This window comes from Nerophis lumbriciformis, linkage group LG24 (genome assembly GCF_033978685.3).
Source record: "Nerophis lumbriciformis linkage group LG24, RoL_Nlum_v2.1, whole genome shotgun sequence".
NCBI classification, from domain to species: Eukaryota; Metazoa; Chordata; class Actinopteri; order Syngnathiformes; family Syngnathidae; genus Nerophis; species Nerophis lumbriciformis.
Genome location: NC_084571.2, coordinates 15844083 through 15864364, shown reverse-complemented (window position 1 = coordinate 15864364; position 20282 = coordinate 15844083). Strand labels below are relative to the sequence as shown.

Genomic DNA, 20282 nt, shown 5'->3' with positions numbered 1-20282 from the left:
CTGGTGGCAAAGATGTATTTTGCGTGTATATTGCAGTAACATGTCCTTTTTGAAGTACTTGTATCCTATTTATACTTCATTTTGTTGATATTATTCTTATTAGTTGTAGTAAAAAGTGAAAGTGGTGTTATTTATTATTCTGGGGGAATATTTACGAGCAGTGAGGTTAAAAACGTATTATTATGTATGTATTTTGCGTGTATATTGCAGTAATGTGTCCTTTTTGAAGTACTTGTATCATATTTATACTTCATTGTATATATATATATATATATATATATATATATATATATATATATATATATATATATATGTATGTGTGGGAAAAAAAAATCACAAGACTATTTCATCTCTACAGGCCTGTTTCATGAGGGGGGGTTCCCTCAATCATCAGGAGATTTTTTTTTCTTTTTTTTTCCCCACACATACATATATTGCGCTCTACTACGGTATCGAGCACTATTTTTTGGATAACCTTATTAAGACATATATATATATATATGTATATATATATATATATATATATATATATATATATATATATATATATATATATATATATATATATATATATATATATATATATATATATATATATATATATATATTATAGTTGTAGTAAAAAGGGAAAGTGATGTTATTTATTATTCTGGGGGGAACATTTACGAGCAGTGAGGTTAAAAACGTATTATTATGTATGTATTTTTTATGTATTTTGCGTGTATATTGCAGTAAAATGTCCTTTTTGAAGTACTTGTATCATATTTATACTTCTAATTCTTCTTATTCATATTATTATTATTATTATTATTCATTGTAGTAAAAAGTGAAAGTGGTGTTATTTATTATCATTTTGTAAGTATTGTGCGTGTATATTGCAGTAAAATGTCATTTTGAAGTACTTTTACAAATGTTTATACTTCATTTTATTCATATATATTATAGTTGTAGTAAAACGTCAAAGTGGTTAGTTTTATTATTCTGGGGAGAACATTTACGAGCAGTGAGGTTAAAAATGTGTGTGTTTTGTATGTATTTTGCGTGTATATTGCAGTACAATGTCCTTTATGAAGTACTTGTACACATATTTATACTTCATTTTGTTCATATTATTCTAATTAGTTGTAGTAAAAAGTGAAAGTGGTTAGTTTTTATTATTCTGGGGTGAACATTTACGAGCAGTGAGGTTAAAAACATATTGTGTATGTACTTTGTATGTATTATGCAGTAAAATGTCCTTATTAAGTACTTTTACACATATTTATACTTCATATTATTCTTATTAGATGTAGTAAAAAGTGAAAGTGGTGTTAATTATTATTGGGGTGAACATTTACATGCAGTGAGGTTAACATGTATTATTATGTATGTATTTTGCGTGTATATTGCAGTAAAATGTCATTTTTGAAGTAATTTTACACATGTTTATACTGTATGTTATTCTTATATATTTTATAGTTGTAGTACAAACTGAAAGGGGTTTAGTTTTATTATTCTGGGGTGAGCATTTACGAGCAGTGAGGTCAAACACGTATTATGTATGTATGTATTTTGAAGTAAAATGTCATTTTTGAAGTACTTGTATCATATTTATACTTCATTGTATTCATATTATTCTTTTTAGTTGTAGTAAAAAGTGAAAGTGGTTAGTTTTTTAATCTGGGGTGAACATTTACGAGCAGTGAGGTTACAAACGTATTATTCTGTAAGTATTTTGCATGTATATCGCAGTAAAATGTCCTTTTTGAAGTACTTTTACACATGTTTATACTTCATTTTATTCATATTATTCTTATTCATTGTAGTACAAACTGAAAGTAGTGTTATTTATTATTCTGGGGTGAACATTGACGAGCAGTGAGGTTAAAAATGTATTATTATGTATGTATTTTGCGTGTATATCGCAGTAAAATGTCATTTTTGAAGTACTTGCACACACATTTATGCTTCATTTTATTCATATATATTATAGTTGTAGTAAAAAGTCAAAGTGGTTAGTTTTATTATTCTTTGGTGAACATTTACGAGCAGTGAGGTTAAAAGTGTATTATTATGTATGTTTTTTGTGTGTATATTGCAGTAAAATGTAATTTTTGAAGTACTTGTACACATATTTATATTTCATCCGTCTCTAACAGCAAAAAAAAAAACATCCACAAACTGATTTATCATTATTGTCATTATCATTATTGTTCATATTGTTCTTATTAGTTGGAGTAAAAACTGAAAGTGGTGTTTTTATCATTCTGGGTGAACATTTAATTTTGATTTGATTTGATTTGATATATTTTTATTTCAAATATGCAAAAAAACAAGAGCAAGCCTGATCCAATACAGTGCTATAGCTTAACAGCCATTATAACAAAATGAAAAAAATAAGGGAATAAAAAACGGAAAAAACAAAAACAAAATGAGCAATGGACTTTCTTTTTTTTTTTTACATATTTGAAAAGGAATGAGAATAAGTTTACACTTACATTTACGATAAAAACGCCCCCTAAAAAACAAATAAATGTGAAAACTGCCCCAGTAGCGCCCCCTACAATTTATAACATTCATTTTTGTCACAGATCGTGAAAATATTTTGGTGTAAACAACATCAAAAAAGTCTCAAAATTGGTGTTCACAAACAAACAGGAAGTCGGCCATTTTGGTTCGGACCTGACATTTTGGGGCAAAAGGCTGCATAAGTCAACATAATGACAGACAAATTAATATTTTGTTTTATTACGAATAGACTAATATAAGTATAAGGCATTGATGTTGATGATAATATAAACATCTGCTGTTTAATTTTAACTTTGATTTATTTGCCGGTATATAAAATACAAATATTTCAACATTGAGGCCCCATTCAACATTTTAAAACTGTGATAATGTTCAATACATATTTGAATTGATGTATCAAATAAATAAACAAACAGGTTCAATAGTTTGTTGATATTTGTAACGATTTTTTTTCAGTTTAGAATAAATTCACGTTTTTTTATTGACTCTGGAAGAATAAATCGTTCCTGTCGAAATATAATTATTAATTATCCATACATTATGTATATAAATCATTCGTTTTCAAATGGTTAAATATGAACGAATAATATCTTGTTTAATCTATATTCGCCTTAAATATATTTATTTACATTTCATTCAAATGTTTACGGAAGTATTCGATTCCTGATTAATTATGTGGACATGTTGCAGGTATATTTGCTTACACTTAATAATTATTTATTTAAATTTAAGTTAACACGGCCAAAAAGCAGAAATCATTTCATGAATATTTTTCTCTTTTAATTTAATTGGTTGTCGTATATTTTTTTCATTTATATTATGACATATTTTGAATGTACTTTATATAATTCGTTATTTATGGAATATGCAGTTATGTTAGCTTGCAGTAATGTGTAATATCTGATAATTAAGTGTAAATACGTGATGATAATAACACAATATGTGTGTAATAAACATCATATTATTGTTATATCTGGCGAGTTTATTGTCGATCTTCTCCGCTTTTGAGAGATCCTGCCCAACACTCTGGCGCCATCTAGCGTCCGTTTGGCAGCGACGCCATCTTTTCTATGGCGCAGTCACGTGGGGTCTGACGTCATTATGCGAGGTTGGTGGAAAGGCTGAGTTCAAATGTCTTCTTCGTTCTGATTGGTTCACGCTCACGTCTGCCAAAAAGGAACGAAAAACATGTGTTTTTTTTAAGAAAATAGATTTATTCATTTGGAATAAAAACAAAAATCATATTTTGTATGATTTGTTGGAATAAATACTGTAAAAAAATATAATAAAACGTGTTATTGCTGTTGCCAAGCAACCACACGCAGATGATTAAGCCACCATTTAGTCAACATGTCCAAAATGTTGTTTTGTCCTTCTTTAAGACCAAATAAATGACTACAGCTGACCAGACGTTCATGACGTCACTTTAAGTCACGCTCCCGCGCTCAGAAGCGCAAACGGGATCATATTTCACGCAAAGTGCGAACTCCTGTTTGTCTGGGTTTCCATAAACAAACACTCATGCGCGCACATTTTGCCACGCGCGTGTAATTTATGACGGGAGGATTATTTATCGACGTGGCGACCGACGTCTGTGATCGTGTCACGCGCGTCCATTCATCACCTTTGCGTGAAGGAGCTCAGCACATTTGGCTTGGAGTCACACAGGGGAGAAACAACCAGAATTATTATTATTAGTGCGTACACAAAGTCTATTTTTAAAAGAAGTCTCATTATTTTATTCAATACAAATGAATATCCATTTTAATTTATTATATTTTAATGTATTCTATGTGACATACTTTGTATTTACCACAAATTTGACATTATTATTTGATTAATGAATATGTTATATTGTATATATTATTTTAGGCCATGGTGTGTGTAAGTTATGCAGTAATATTTATTTTAATTATATTTATCTTACTTTATGTGATATATTTCGTATTTATCACGATTTTTACATCATTATTTGATTAATGAATAGTTTTTTCATACATAATATTTTGAGTGTGTGTAATTTATGCAATCATGTTTATTTTAATTATTTTTTGCGTGATATATTTCGTATTTACCACAATTGTTACGTCACTATTTGATGAATAAATATTTTTATTTAGAGTTATATTATATCTATATTATTTAAGTCATGTTGTGTGTAAGTTATGCAGTAATATTCATTTTAATTATATTTATCTGTATTTTACGTGATATCTTTCTTATTTATCACAATTTTTACCTCACTATTTGATTAATAAATATTTTTGTTATACATTATTTTTTGATGTGTACAAGTTATGCAGTATTATTTATTGTAATGATATTTGACTTTATTTTACGTGGTATATTTTATATTTATAACCAATTTTACATCACTATTTGATTAATTAATATTTGTGTTGTACAGTATTTTTTTGAGTGTATGTAATTTATGCAGTAATATTGATTTTAATTATATTTATTTGTATTTTATGTGATATAGTTCGTATTTGTCACAATGTTAAATTAATATTTGTTATATATGTTATTCCAGTGCACGATGTGTGTAGATTATGCAGTAATATGTATTTAATTATATTTGATCTAAGTTTACATGATATATTTTATATTTGATACAATTTTTGCATCACGATTTGATTCATGAATATTCATATTACACATTATTTTTTGAGTGTGTGTAAGTCATGCAGTAATATTTAATATATGTATTGGGATATATTTCGTATTTATCACAATTTTTACATCATTATTTGATAAATGAATATTTGTTATGTTATATGTGTATATTCTACTGCATAGTGTGTGTAAGTTATGCAGTAATATTTATTTTGATTATATTTATTGTAATATATTTCGTATTTATCACAATGATTACATCATTATTTGATGAATAAACAAACGTTATTCTAATGCATGTTGTGTGTAAGTTATGCAGTTACATTTATTTTAATGATATTTATTGTGATATATTTCGTATTTATCACAATGTGTACATCCTTATTTGATGAATAAAAATGTTATTATATTGCATGTCGTGTGCAAGTTATGCAGTAATATTAATTTTACTTATATTTATTGGGATATATTTTGTATTTGTCACAATGATTACGTCATTATTGATGAATAAATATTTATTATAAATGTTATTCCGGTGCATGTTGCGTGTAAGTTATGCAGTAATATTTATTCTAATGATATTTATTGTGACATATTCGTATTTACCACAATGTTTACATGATTATTTGATGACTAAATAAATGTTATCCTCCAGTTAAGTTATGCTGCTCCGCTCCTCGCTCCCGTTAATCGTTAACGCGCATGCCCGCGGTCATCTGAGCCAAACACGCGCTCAGATGGCGTGAAGGAGAAAAACGCAGCTTTTGGTCGCCTGGAGGTGGAACAAGAAAAAACAAAAAACACCACCAAGTCACTTCCTTCACGGCACAAAGAGCTCAAATGACTTTATTAACTTTATTAACTTGAGCAGCGACACGCTAATAACTCCACACTTCGTCCAAATGACACGTAAATAACTTCAATACTTATTTATTTTTACTTTCTTTTGTTGGCCAAAGTGAAAGTTATTTAAGAAGAATTGTTTTTTTTTTAAGTGGCGTCAAAAAAGCTGCTTTCAGTGTGTGTGTGTGTGTGTGTGTGTGTGTGTGTGTGTGTGTGTGTGTGTGTGAGTGCGCTGCGGTTTTATGACTTTATGACTCTTATTGGCTCCTTGTAGAATGTCAGGAATGGTGAGCAGCTAAAAAAAACAGCAGACGACGAACAAATGTGTAGTGCGGAACAAAGGACACACACACACACACACACACACACACACGGACACACACACACGGACACACACACTTACACGCCAGGACGAGTTGTAAAGGTGCAATAAAACCATAAAGTTGGTTGAAAAGTTTGTCTTCTTCCTTCCGTCGTCGTGTTTTTACAAGTCAAACTTCCCAAATTGTGAGTTTTTGCTAAACTAATTCTTCTTTTTCCCGGTTTTGAATTCCTAAATAGACGTTTATTTATTCATTTGAAGAACAAAAACAAGTAAGAATAAACGACATTATTAATAATACAAGTCACATTTGCAATTTTATATTTCATGTCTTTTTACTTTATTTAGTTTGTACTTTTTTTTTTAAACACATTTAGTATTTTTTATGGATTTTTTTTTTTATTAAACAGCGTCATTAATTCAGTTAAAATATTGCAAATCCTTTAAAATGTATTTATGTAAACAGTTACTTCCATTTAAAATGTTTATTTAAGACAATCAGGCGACTGTGGAATTGTTTTTTTTATATGAATTATAGCAGTCAATTATGTCAACGAAGCCAATACTTTAGGAACAACACGTTGTTTTAACGATTATGTATTGTCGATGTTTCTTGTCCAACGCACGTCCTGTTTTTTTTTTTTAATTTCCCCCAATAAGTGAATAACTGACTAGACTTAGTTTGTACTTTTTTAAACACATTTACGATGTTTTTATTGTTTTTTTTTTTAATTAAACAGCGTCATTAATTAAGTTTAAATATTGTAAATCCTTTAAAATGTATTTATTTAATCAGTTACTTCCATTTTAAATGTTTATTTAAGACAACCATGCATTTATTCAACCCTGGAATTGTTTTATCGTCATTTGATGTGTTTATGAATTATAAACGTCAATTATGTCAACGATGGCCAATACATTAGGAACACCACGTTGTTTTAACGATTATTTATTGTCGATGTTTCCTTTCCAACGCACATGTCCTGTTTTTTTTTATTTCCCCCAATAAGTGAATAACGGACTAGACTTTTTAACACATTTACTATTTTTTATTGTTGTTTTATAAATTAAACAGCATCAATAATTACGTTTAAATATTGTAATACCTTTAAAATGCATTTATTCCATCAGTTACTTCCATTTTAAAATGTGTATTTAAGACAATCACGCATTTATTCAACTGTGGAATTGTTTTATTGTCATTTGATGTGTTTATGAATGAATTATAGCCGTCAGTTATGTCAACGATGGCCAATACATTAGAAACACCATGTTTTTCCTCAAAGATTGAAGGATTATTTATTGTCGATGTTTCCTTTCCAACGCACATGTCGTGTTTTCCCCCCATAAGTGAATAACTGACGAGACTTAGTTTGCACTTATTTTTTTTCAACACATTTAATATTTTTTATTGTTGCTTTATGAATTAAACAAAGTCATTAATCAGTTTAAATATTGTATATTATTTAATCAGTTTCCACTGCATATAAACACATTTTTATTTCTATTACTTCCATTTTTAAGTGTTTATTTAAGACAATCAAGCATTTATTGTTTTATATGAATTATAGCAGTCAATTATGTCAACGATGGCCAATGCATTAGGAACACTATGTTTAACGATTATTTATTGTCACTGTTTCCCTTCCAACGCACATGTCCTGTTTTTTTTTTGTTCGTTTTTTTTTTCTATCCCCACAAGTGAATAGCGGACTGGAAATAAATATCAAACACTTCAAATGTTTTTACTTTCACTTTTGAAACGACTTCCTGAATAATCGTCTTCATATTTCATCGTTTATCGGGAATATTAACGATCGAAATGAAGTTCAGTCTGTATATAAATCTTCTTTTTTTGATGACAGACGTGCGTGTGTTTGTGTGTGTGTGTGTGTGTATGTTTGTGTGTGTGTGTGTGTGTGTGTGTGTGTGTGTGTGTGTGTGTGTGTGTGTGTGTGTGTGTGTGTGTGTGTGTGTGTGTGTGTGTGTGCCCGTGTGTGTGCGTGTTACCTTCTGGAAGCTTCCGTCGGCGCTGGTTACCGAGTAACGGCGCTCACGTCCGCACAATAACGGAGCTTCCCGTGGGCGCACAAAAGAAAGGAAATGGACGTCCTGCTTGCTCAGACGGTGTGTGTGTGTGCGCGCACGAGTGTGTGTGTGTGTGTGTGTGCGTGAGGAGTTCAAGAGTTTGGAGTCCATCTGTCTGAGACTTGATATTGAACAGAAACTAAGTTTGAAGTATTATGAATTTTCGGGAGGGGGGGGGGGGGGGGGGGGGTCACGAGTGTGTGTGTGTGTGTGTGTGTGTGGGGGGGGGGGGGGGGGGGGGTAATGTGAAAATGGAGTCTTTGTTTGGATGTCAAAATGTGTGACATGTCCACACTAATAATAGCCTGCAGGGACACAAAGAAGTAAGATTTATTTATGATTTTTTTTCTCTCTCTTTGGGAGTTTTTTTGGGGGGGCGGGAAAAAGACGCAATGGCGCGCATTTGGATGCTGTCCTGTTTGTAACCTTGCTTCTTCTGCAGCAAATGCTAGAACACAAATACTACAAAAGCCAAAAGCAGTGAAGTTGTCATGTTGTGTAAATGGTAAATAAAAACAGAATACAATGATTTGCAAATCCTTTTCAACTTATATTCAATTGAATAGACTGCAAAGATAAGATATTTAATGTTCACACTGAGAAACTTCATTTTATTTTTGCAAATAATCATGAACTTTGCAAAAAAGTTGTCAGAGGGACATTTTTACCACTGTGTTACATGGCCTTTCCTTTTAACAACACTCCTTTGGGAACAGAGAAGACACATTTTTGAAGTGGAATTATTTCCCATTCGTGCTTGATGTACATCTTAAGTTGTTCAACAGTCTCCCTTCTGCTATTTTAGGCTTCATATTGCACCACACATTTTCAATGGGAGACAGGTCTGGACTACAGGCAGGCCGGTCTAGTACCCGCACTCTTTTACTGTGAAGCCACGCTGTTGTAACACGTTGCTTGGCATTGTCTTGCTGAAATAAGCAGGGGCGTCCATGATAACGTTGCTTGGATGGCAACATGTGTTGCTCCAAATGCTGTATGTACCTTTCAGCATTAATGGTGCCTTCACAGATGTGTAAGTTACCCATGCCTTCGGCACTAATACACTCCCATACCATCACAGATGCTGCCTTTTACACTTTGACCCTAGAACAATCCGGATAGTTATTTTCCTCTTTGTTCCAGAGGACACAACGTCCACAGCTTCCAAAAACAATTTGAAATGTGGACTCGTCAGACCACAGAACACTTTTCCACTTTGCATCAGTCCATCTTAAATGAGCTCAAGCCCAGCGAAGCCGGCAGCGTTTCTGGGTGTTGTTGATAAATGTATTTGGCTTTGCATAGTAGAGTTTTAGTAGAGTTTTAACTTGCACTTATAGATGTAGCGACCAACTGTAGTTACTGATAGTGGTTTTCTGAAGTGTTCCTGAGCCCATGTGGTGATATCCTTCACACACTGATGTCGCTTTTTGATGCAGTACCGCCTGAGGGATCCAAGGTGCGTAATATCATGGCTTACGTGCAGTGATTTCTCCAGATTCTCTGAACCTTTTGATGATATTACGGAGCGTAGATGGTAAAATCCCTAAATTCCTTGCAATAGCTGGTTGAGAAATGTTGTTCTTAAACAATTTGCTCAGGCATTTGTTCACAAAGTGGTGACCCTCGCCCCGTCCTTGTTTGTGAATGACTGAGCATTTCATGGAATCTACTTTTATACCCAATCATGGCACCCACCTGTTCCCAATTAGCCTGTTCACCTGTGGGATGTTCCAAATAAGTGTTTGATGAGCATTCCTCAACTTTCTCAGTCTTTTTTGCTACTTGTGCCAGCTTTTTTGAAACACGTTGCAGTTCTAACATTAAATATATTGTCTTTGCAGTCTACTCAATTGAATACAAGTTGGAAAGCATTTGCAAATAATTATATTCTGCTTTTATTTACCATTTACACAAGGTGCCCACTTTACTGGTTTTGGGGTTTGTAGAACATAAATATTAGAGCATAAATATTAGAACATAACTATTCGAACAAATATTAAAACATAAATATTAGAACATGAATATTAGAAAATGAATATTAAAACATAAATACTGGAACATAAATATTAGAACATAGATATTAGAACATCATTATTAGAACATAATAACTAGAACGTAAATATTAGAACGTAAATATTAGAACATAAATGTAAGTACAGAAATACTAGAACATAAATATTAGAACATAAATATTAGAAGATATATATTAGAACATAATTATTAGTACATAAATACTAGAACGTAAATATTAGAACGTAAATATTAGAACGTAAATATTAGAACATAAATATTAGAACGTATATATTAGAACATAAATATTAGAACATAAATATTAGAACATGAATATTAGAAAATGAATATTAGAACATAAATACTAGAACATAAATATTAGAACATGAATATTAGAACATGAATATAAGAACATAAATACTAGAAAACAAATATTAGAGCATCATTCTTCTCTTCTCGGTGACCTAATTGTGGTTTTCATGATAATATTTAATGCGTTGTAGTCAATAAATCAAAGCCTGAGTGTTTGTCTTCATGCTGAATTAAAAGAAAAAGAAAATCATAATTAAAAAGAAAAACATTGCTAAAAAAAGATTGAAAATTATTTATATGAAGCAAAAAATAAATAAATGTGTGTACATTTAGTCTGGACATACACAAATACACATTATTATGTCATATATACATACATAACATATATAGAAATATTTGTGATGAATACAAATATTGTATTTATGTAATATACATGACATATATAAATAAATGTATAATATAAATAATATATATCATATTTATATAATAATATATCTAATGATATTGATATAATATTACAATATTCAGAAAGAGAAATAAATGCCTGTATGCAGATTTGCGCATGCGCACTCCGCTCCTCTCGCCGAAGTCACCCGGCTACTATTTGCGGAAGCGCGCACGCGCAGGGATAACATGTTTTTTTTCCCCGAGCACCGGCGGTTATTACCGGTTATTACCGGGGCCGCCAGACGCGCGAGCGCGAGGAGTCAATTTTACGCGCCAAAGACTCCGAGTGTGATTGCGCAATGTGAGCGGGAAGCAGATGAGATTATAAAAATGAAAATTAGTCAGATTGGGACCCCCCCCCCCCCCCCACACACACACACACTCCCCACCCTCGGGCAAGGAAAGCGCGCGCACGAACACGCGCACGCTCATTATACCCCCTCCCCCTCCCCCCCGCCGGTGGTCGGTGATGAAGAAGAAGTTATAAAACACAAGAAATGATAAAGGCGCGCATGAAGGAGGACACTGTCAGCCCGGTACTCTTCCTCCTCTTCATCCTCCTCCTCCTCTTCCTCCTCCTCCCGGTGCGTGTCCGCGCGTCATTGTCGTGTCGGTGCTCGCTTGCCGCGCACACTTTCCCGCCCGCGCGTCCTCATGAGTTCCTACTTCGTCAACTCCTCCTTCCCGGTCGGCGGCGCGCAGGCGGCCGAGTCCTTCCTGGGCCAGATCCCGCTCTACTCCCCGGGCTACGCTGCCGACCACCCGCTCCGACACTACCCGGGAGCCGCGGCCGTCACGGCGGCGGCCGTCACCGCGGCGGCGGCGTACAGCGTGAGCGGCGGCGGCGGCGCGCAGGAGAAGGCGTACCCGGCGGCGTCGGGGTATTACCAACCGGCGACAGGCGCGGCTTACGGCGGGCACCGGACCGCCGCAGGCGCCTGCGACTACGCGGCGGCGGCGGCGGGCTTCTACCGGGACACCGCGTGCGGTCTGGACGAACTTCCGCTGTCTCTGAGCCACGAGCGGAAAGACTGCAAGGGAATGTTCGAGCCCGGGGACGACAAGCACGGCGGAGCGGCGCACATTTACCCGTGGATGCAGCGGATGAACGCGTGTAACGGTGAGTCTCCACGCATTCATCACCCGCCATAAAAGTCACGTGACGCGCCGCTTTTATGCCGCCGTTTGCGGCTTTATTGGCCTCGTAAAGGCGCTCTGTTCGCTTGTCGCTCAGCCCGCAAAGTTGGCAGGAAAACATCACAAACATCTTTTTTTTAAACTCCACATCTCCTAATAATATTATCAATAATTATATCAATAATAATAATAATAATAATAATAATAAGTCATCCTCGCGGTGATTGACGCCTGCTTTGATTGAAATATGACGTCACACTTTGCTATTTCATAATGTACTTCATTTCATAAAACGTGTTCTAAAAAGGATAAATTATGTAAGCAATTATTAGAACTAAATATTGTTGTATATTGAATTATTTTATACATATTAAGACACATTTTATACAAAATAAGTCATAATTTATACATAATAAGTCATATTTTATACATAGTAAGACATATTTTATACAAAATAAAGTCATATTTTATACATAATAAGTCATATTTTATACAAAATAAGTCATAATCTATACATAAGTCATATTTGATACAAAATAAGTAATTTTATACAAAATAAGTCATTTTATACAAAATAAGTCATTTTATACATAAGTCATATTTTATGCAAAATAAGTCATATTTTATACATAATAAGTCATATTGTATACAAAATAAGTCATATTTTATACATAATAAGTCATATTAGATCGTGCCTGTGAACCTACACCAGCACAACGTTAGCGCCATGAATTATCAATATAGCTATGAATAAAATGTGAAATAAAGAGGATTTACAAACAATCATAATAGATAGAATTGCATTTTGTTATTTTTTTATCGCTTATAAACTGTCAAATAAATCAAACACAAATTTGACTCGTTTGATTAATTTTTCCTGACTGAAAAATTAATCTTTATGCATTTATATATATATATATATATATATATATATATATATATATATATATATATATATATATATATATATATATATATATATATATATATATATATGTGTGTGTGTGTGTTAGTGCTTAATACATGCGGATATGTTATGATTATATATTTATAATCAAATTATTGGAAGATTATTGGTGTTTTATAACCACATTATTGGAAGATAATTGGTGTTTTGCAGTATTAATTATATATTTCATAACCAAATTATTAGGATTTTATTAGTGTTTTTATGACCAAATTAGTAGATTATTGGTGTTTTACAACATTAATTATATAATTTATAACCAAATTATTGGAAGATAATTGGTGTATTAGTACATTAATTATATAATTTATAACCAAATTTTTGGAAGATAGTTGGTGTATTAGTACATTAATTATATAATTTAATACCAAATTATTGGAAGCTAATTGGTGTTTTTATAACCACATTAGTAGAAGATAATTGGTGTTTTACTACATTAATTTTATAATTTGTAACCAAATTATAGGTAGATAATTGGTGTTTTAATCTATTAATTATATAATTTATAACCAAATTATTGGAAGATAATTGGTGTTTTAATCTATTAATTATATAATTTATAACCAAATTATTGGAAGATAATTGGTGTTTTAGTGCATTAATTATAAAATGTATGACCAAATTAGTGGAAGATCATTTTAGTACATGCTTAATTATCTTGCTGCAACTTATGCCATACATAATTAAATATTAAAATATAAACAAAATACGTTTTACTTTTCGTGAAACCAAAGGCTAGAAGACAACTTTGATATTACTCTGGTATCAACACGATGCGGATACCAGCCTTCATATCGTCGACGCTTATATTGATTCTGCCGAGCGACTGTTTAGTCAAAACTTTGATGTTTTTCAGTGTTAAATGTAGTGATACTGTTCAAAATGTGTCCATATCCATATACTTGTCAAGGCGAGGTGAGACAATAAAATGTTCTGAGGGCCACAAACAGACCTCGAGCCGCACTTTTGACAACTTGAATGTTTCTTGTTACTGCTAAAATGATCATTTGATGAAATATTCTTTATTTTCTTATATAAAAAGACTTAAATGCATATTTCCATCTACCAACAACACTTGTATTGCTCTCATTATTGTTGTGATTATTGTTGTTGATGTGATTATTGTTGTGATTAATGTTGTGATTATTATTGTTGGGATTATTGTTGTGATTAGTATTGTTGTGATTACTATTGTAATTATTGTTGTTGTGATTATTGTTGTTGTTGTGATTATTTTTGTTGTGATTATTGTTGGGATTATGGTTGTGATTATTGTTGGGATTATTATTGTTGTGATTATTGTTTTGATTATTATTTTGATTATTGCTGTTGTGATTATTGTTGTGATTAGTATTGTTGTGATTACTATTGTAATTATTGTTGTTGTGATTATTGTTGTTGTTGTGATTATTTTTGTTGTGATTATTGTTGGGATTATGGTTGTGATTATTGTTGGGATTATTATTGTTGTAATTATTATTCTTGTGATTATTGTTTTGATTATTATTTTGATTATTGCTGTTGTGATTATTGTTGTTGTTGTGATTATTGTTGGGATTATGGTTGTGGTTATTGTTGTGATTAATATTGTTGTGATAATGGTTGTAATTATTATTGTTGTGATTATTGTTGTTGTGATTATTATTTTTGTGATTATTTTTGGGATTAAGGTTGTGATTAGTGTAGGGATTATGGTTGTGATTAGTGTTGTGATTATTATTATTGTGATTATTATTGTTGTGATTATGGTTGTGATTATTGTTGTTGTGATTATTGTTGTGATTATTATTGTGATTATTGTTGTGATTATCGTTGTTGTTGTGTTTTTTTTGTTGTGATTATTGTTGGGATTATGGTTGTGATTATTATTGTTGTGATAATTGTTGTGATTATTATTGTTGGGATTATTTTTGTGTCTGTTATTGTGATTATTATTGTTGTGATTATTGTTGTTGTGATTATTGTTGTGATTATTGCTGTTGTGATAATGGTTTGGGTTATTATTGTTGTGATTATTATTGTTGTGATTATTATGGTTGTGATTATTGTTGTTGTGATTATTATTGTTGGGATTATTATTGTTGTGATTATGGTTGTGATTATTGTTGTTGTGATTATTGTTGGCATTATGGTTGTGATTACTATTGTTGTGATTATTGTTGGGATTATTATTGTTGTGATTATTATTGTTGTGATTATTGTTGTGATTTTTGTTGTGATTATGATTGTTGTGTTTATTGTTATTGGGATTATTATTGTTGTGATTATTGTTGTGATTATCATTAAGGATTAATATTGTAGTGATTATTGTTGTTGTGATTATTGTTGTGATGATTGTTGTTGTGATTTTTGCTGTGATTATTATTGTTAAAGATTATTGTTGTGATTATTGTTGTGTTTATTATTGTTGTTGTTATTGTTGTGATTTTTGCTAATAATGTTATTACTGTTAAGGTTGTGATTATTGTTGCGATTATTGTGTTGTGATTATTATTGTTAGTGATTATTGTTGCGATTTTTGTTGTGATTATTGTTGTGATTATTGTTAATGTTGTGATTATGGTTATTCTTGTTAATGATTATTGTTAATGCTGTGATTGTTGATGTAATTTATTTTTGTGATTATTGTTGTGAATATTGTTGTAATTATTGTCAATGATTATTGTTAATGTTGTGATTATTGTTGCCATTATTGTCAATGATTATTGTTGTGATTAATGTCAATGATTTATTGTTCTGTTTATTGTTATTGTGTGATTGTTGTTGCAATTAATCCCGGCCTGACCGTGTCCTTGTACCTGTTAAGGCGCGTTCGGGAGTCCCGGGAGACGCGGGCGTCAGACGTACACCCGGTACCAGACCTTGGAGCTGGAGAAGGAGTTCCACTTCAACCGCTACCTGACGCGGCGGCGGCGGATCGAGATCGCTCACGCGCTTTGCCTGACCGAGCGCCAAATCAAGATCTGGTTCCAGAACCGCAGGATGAAGTGGAAGAAGGAGAACAAACTGATCAACTCTTCCTCTTCCTCCTCCTCCTCGTCATCGTCGTCGTCTTCTTCCTCCACGGCAAACGGCACAGAGGACGAGGACAAACGGACGCAGTGAGGAAGGTTTTCTCCTTGGAAAGAAAGAACAAAGACATTTTGGAGAAAAGTAAAGAAAGGCGTCACATGACCTTGTGAGACGGGACCAAAACAAAACAAAATGGATGCTTCTTCACCTGCTCCTCACATGGACCTTTTTTTCTGAATGTTGGAGCTTTAAAAAGTGCTACGTCAGCGTTTGGATGTTTTTGTCTTTGTTTTTTGTTTGTTTTTTTACTGACACAACACAAGCAATTAGGTGAAAAACAATTAACGTTGTTTTCCTTGTAAATTATTTTCAATCTTCCTCTGATTGGACAAAAATGAACTGAACTTCCAGTCATTATTTAAACGTTTTATTAGAATCAATGTGCATTTGAAAAGATCTCCATGGTAGAGACTAGTGGACATTTCAAGTATTGTAAAATGAATTGTTGTTAATGTTTGTGTTCTTTGGCACTCGTATCCAAGTACAGAGTTCCCTCGTCGCTAGGCGGATGCTACGTTCTCCACACATTGCGGATTTGAAAGAACCATCGAGTACATGCTAAAATACCCACGGATGTGTTTATGTTCATGATGTAGGGTTTAGAGCGTGTTTTGAATGCGTGAAAAGTGTTTTTATAAAGACTTTAAATCAATATGATGTTCATAGGAAATATAAAGTAAATACGCGTTCGTTAGCATGATAACTTTTTTGTAGCTAATTTCACACTTTTTTTTCTAGTTTTGTAGCTGTAGACCTTACGGTCACATAACTTGGTATGTGACACAAGCTAACTGTTAGCATGCTAACTTTTAGAGGGCAAATGTAACCTTTTTTTTTTTGCTAATTTTGCAGCCGGAGACCTTAGGGTAAAATAACTTGATATGTGACACAAGCTAACTGTGAGCGTGCTAACTTTTAAAATATAATTGTACCCTTTTTTTTGTGCTAATTTTGCAGCCGGAGACCTTACGGTCACATAACTTGGTAAGTGACACAAGCCAACTGTTGGCATGCTAACTTAATTTTAGCTAGTTTGTTTGCTTTCTTTTTTTCCGCTAAATTTGCAGCTACAGTATAGACTTTGCAGTCTTATAACCTGGTATGTGACACAAGCTAACTGGTAGCATGCTACTTTAATTTTTTAGTAAATTTCACACTTTTTTTCCCCCGCTAACTCGGTATGTGACACAAGCTAACTGTTAGCGCGCTAACAATTTTTAAAGCTAATTTCACACATTTGTTTGCTAATTTTACAGCTTTAGACCTTACAGTCACACTCGCTAATTCCGAGGCCATATACCTTACATTCATATAACCTGGTATGTGACACAAGCTAACTGTTAGCATGCTACTTTAATTTTTAGCTAATTTCACACTATTTCTCGCTCACTTTTTTTGCAAATTTCGGTACCACATAGACCTTACAGTCATATAACTCGGTATGTGACCCATGCTAACTGTTAGCATTCTAGCTTGTAGAAACTCTGCGATAGCCGAGGGAACACTGTAGCCGTGTAGAAATAATCAGGGTGATGATTTTGTATGGGAAACTTTCCAATGTAAGCTAACTAACAAGCTGGTGTGATTCCTTAAACTACCTACAACTTGCAACAACGCGTCTGCAAGTTGAAAATATATTTTTTGTCAAGTGTCCACGTTTTGTCAAGTACTTCTACTGTACATAAATACTACCTACTGTATATGTCCAATAAAGTGCAAAACAATCTAGTGCAATAAAGTGTGACTTTGTCATGAAAAAACCCCCAAAAGACGTATTTGCAAAGCTAAAAAGATAGATTTTATCCACAGAAAACAGGTTTAAATATACATTTTATTTGTGTATTTACATATAAAACATAGACTGGTTAATTCGAGTAATTTTCTTTACAAAATACAAATGTCCTTGTTCAGTTCTGTAAAAGTTTACTAGCATTTCACAGTATTTTCCACCAATTTTTACTGTAACATTACAAAAAGTGAAATATTCTTCTACTTTACCGCAATGAACTGTTATTAAAATTTACAGTCGTTCACCGGGAAAGTGAGGCAATGATTAGTCGGTCATTTGCTGTGAATTTGCCCTGAAAACCTTTGGAAAGCGCGATTGGACGTGCAAGAAAGCACAAATATTGTTGGTTCATAACTTGGTGGAAGTTACCTGCAGATGTTGTGGCGCTCAGTGACGCCAGGCTGAAGGAGAAAGTCGACCTCCCCCCAGCAGTCACACACACACACACACACACACACACACACACACACACACACACACACACACACACACACACACAGGCACGCACACACGTCGCCATAAACACATAAACACACACTTCAGCAGACAAAGTGGACAATGTGCTGGTGACCTTTGAACCCTGCGTGAACCCGGCGTGAACCCTGGCTGACCGGCGTGGAGGCGGGGTCTAATCAGGGACGATCTCTTGAAGATGAACATTTTGCCAGCAGATGTTCGGCACTGACTGATAAAATGAAACTAACAGAAAGGTAGAGGACATGTTCTTGATGTGCTGGCTAAATGTTTCCTTCAAGTGTGTTTACTTGACTCACTTGTGGCTGAACTGTTGTTTATTTTCACTTTCCAATTGTTTATTAATATCAACTTTTGTTTACTTGAAGGCTGCATCCCATTTTATTTGTTTAATTTCATTTTTTGTATCTATAATTTCAACTTGGTATGATTTTATTTGAATGAACAACAATCACATAACAGGAAGTACAACAGGAAGTAAACCCAGAAGTAAACCAGGAAGTAAACCAGGAAGTAAACCCAGAAGTAAACCAGGAAGTAGACCAGGAGGTAGACCAGGAAGTAGACAAGGAAATAAACCCGCAAGTAATCCTGGACGTAAACAAGGAAGTAAAACCGAAAGAAGACAGGGAAATTAACCTGGAAGTAAATCAGACGTAAACCAGGAAGTACAACAGGAAGTACAACAGGAAATAAACCTGGAAGTAAACCAGGAACTAGACCAGGAAGTTAACAAAGAAGTAGAGCAGAAAGTAAAAGTAAACCAAGACCAAGTAAAACAGGAAGTAAACCGTGACGTAAAGCACAAACTAGTAGACAAGGAAATAAACCTGGAAGTAGACCCAGGAGTAAACCAAGAAGTAGACCTGGAAGTCAACACGGGAGTAGACCAGAAAATGAAAGTAGATCAAGACCAAGTAAACCAGGGAGTAAACCATGAATTAAACCAGGAACTAGACCAGGAAATAGCCAAGGAAGTAAACCGGGAAGTGGACCCGGAGGTAGACCAGAAAGTAGCAGTAGACCAAGACCAAGTAAATCAGGAAGTAAACCAGGAAGTAAAACAGGATCTAGACACGGAAATAAAACCGGAAGTAGAGCCAGAAGTAAACCAAGAGGTCAACACAGAAGTAGACCCGTAAGTCAACACGGAAGTACACCAGGAAGTCAACATGGAAGTAGATCAAAAAGTAGAAGTAGCCCAAGACCAAGTAAAACAGGAAGTAAACCATGAAATAAAACAGGATCTACAAACGTTTGTAGACAAGGAAATACAACCGGAAGTAGAGCCGGAAGTAAACCAGGAGGTCAACCCACAAGTAAACCCGGAAGTCTACACTGAAGTAGACCAGGAAGTCAACACGGAAGTAGAGCCCGAAGTAAACAAGGAGGTCAGCCCTCCAGTCCAGTCCATAGTGCACTATGGACTGGACTATCACAATATTATGCTAGATCCACTCGACGTCCATTGCACCGGTCGCCCAGGGGGCGGTTCCCACAGCTGTGGTCCTCTCCAAGGTTTCTCATTTTCCCATTGGATTGAGTTTTTCCTTGCCCTGATGTAGGATCTGAGCCGAGGATGTCGTTGTGGCTTGTGCAGCCCTTTGAGACACTCGTGATTTAGGGCTATATAAGTAAACATTGATTGATTGATTGATTGAACCCAGAAGTAGACCTGCAAGTCAACACGGAAG

At 33.6% G+C, this 20282-nt stretch overlaps 1 protein-coding gene across 1 annotated transcript; it reads left to right on the top strand.

The window, feature by feature from the left end:
• The first annotated feature begins 11053 nt into the window (after positions 1-11053).
• On the top strand, positions 11054-18049 carry LOC133620297 (homeobox protein Hox-B6a-like). The gene is made up of 2 exons (XM_061981666.2): positions 11054-12269; positions 16060-18049. The coding sequence occupies exons 1-2, from the start codon at positions 11804-11806 to the stop codon at positions 16356-16358; spliced, it is 765 nt and encodes a 254-aa protein (XP_061837650.1). The 5' UTR covers positions 11054-11803; the 3' UTR covers positions 16359-18049.
• Positions 18050-20282: the final 2233 nt, after the last annotated feature.

Bases quoted from the DNA above. Each gene is read 5' to 3' on its own strand.
- LOC133620297 (XM_061981666.2), top strand. From the start codon at position 11,804: ATGAGTTCCTACTTCGTCAACTCCTCCTTCCCGGTCGGCGGCGCGCAG. The intron at 12,270-16,059 runs GTGAGTCTCCAC...GTACCTGTTAAG, and splicing joins GCGGATGAACGCGTGTAACG to GCGCGTTCGGGAGTCCCGGG.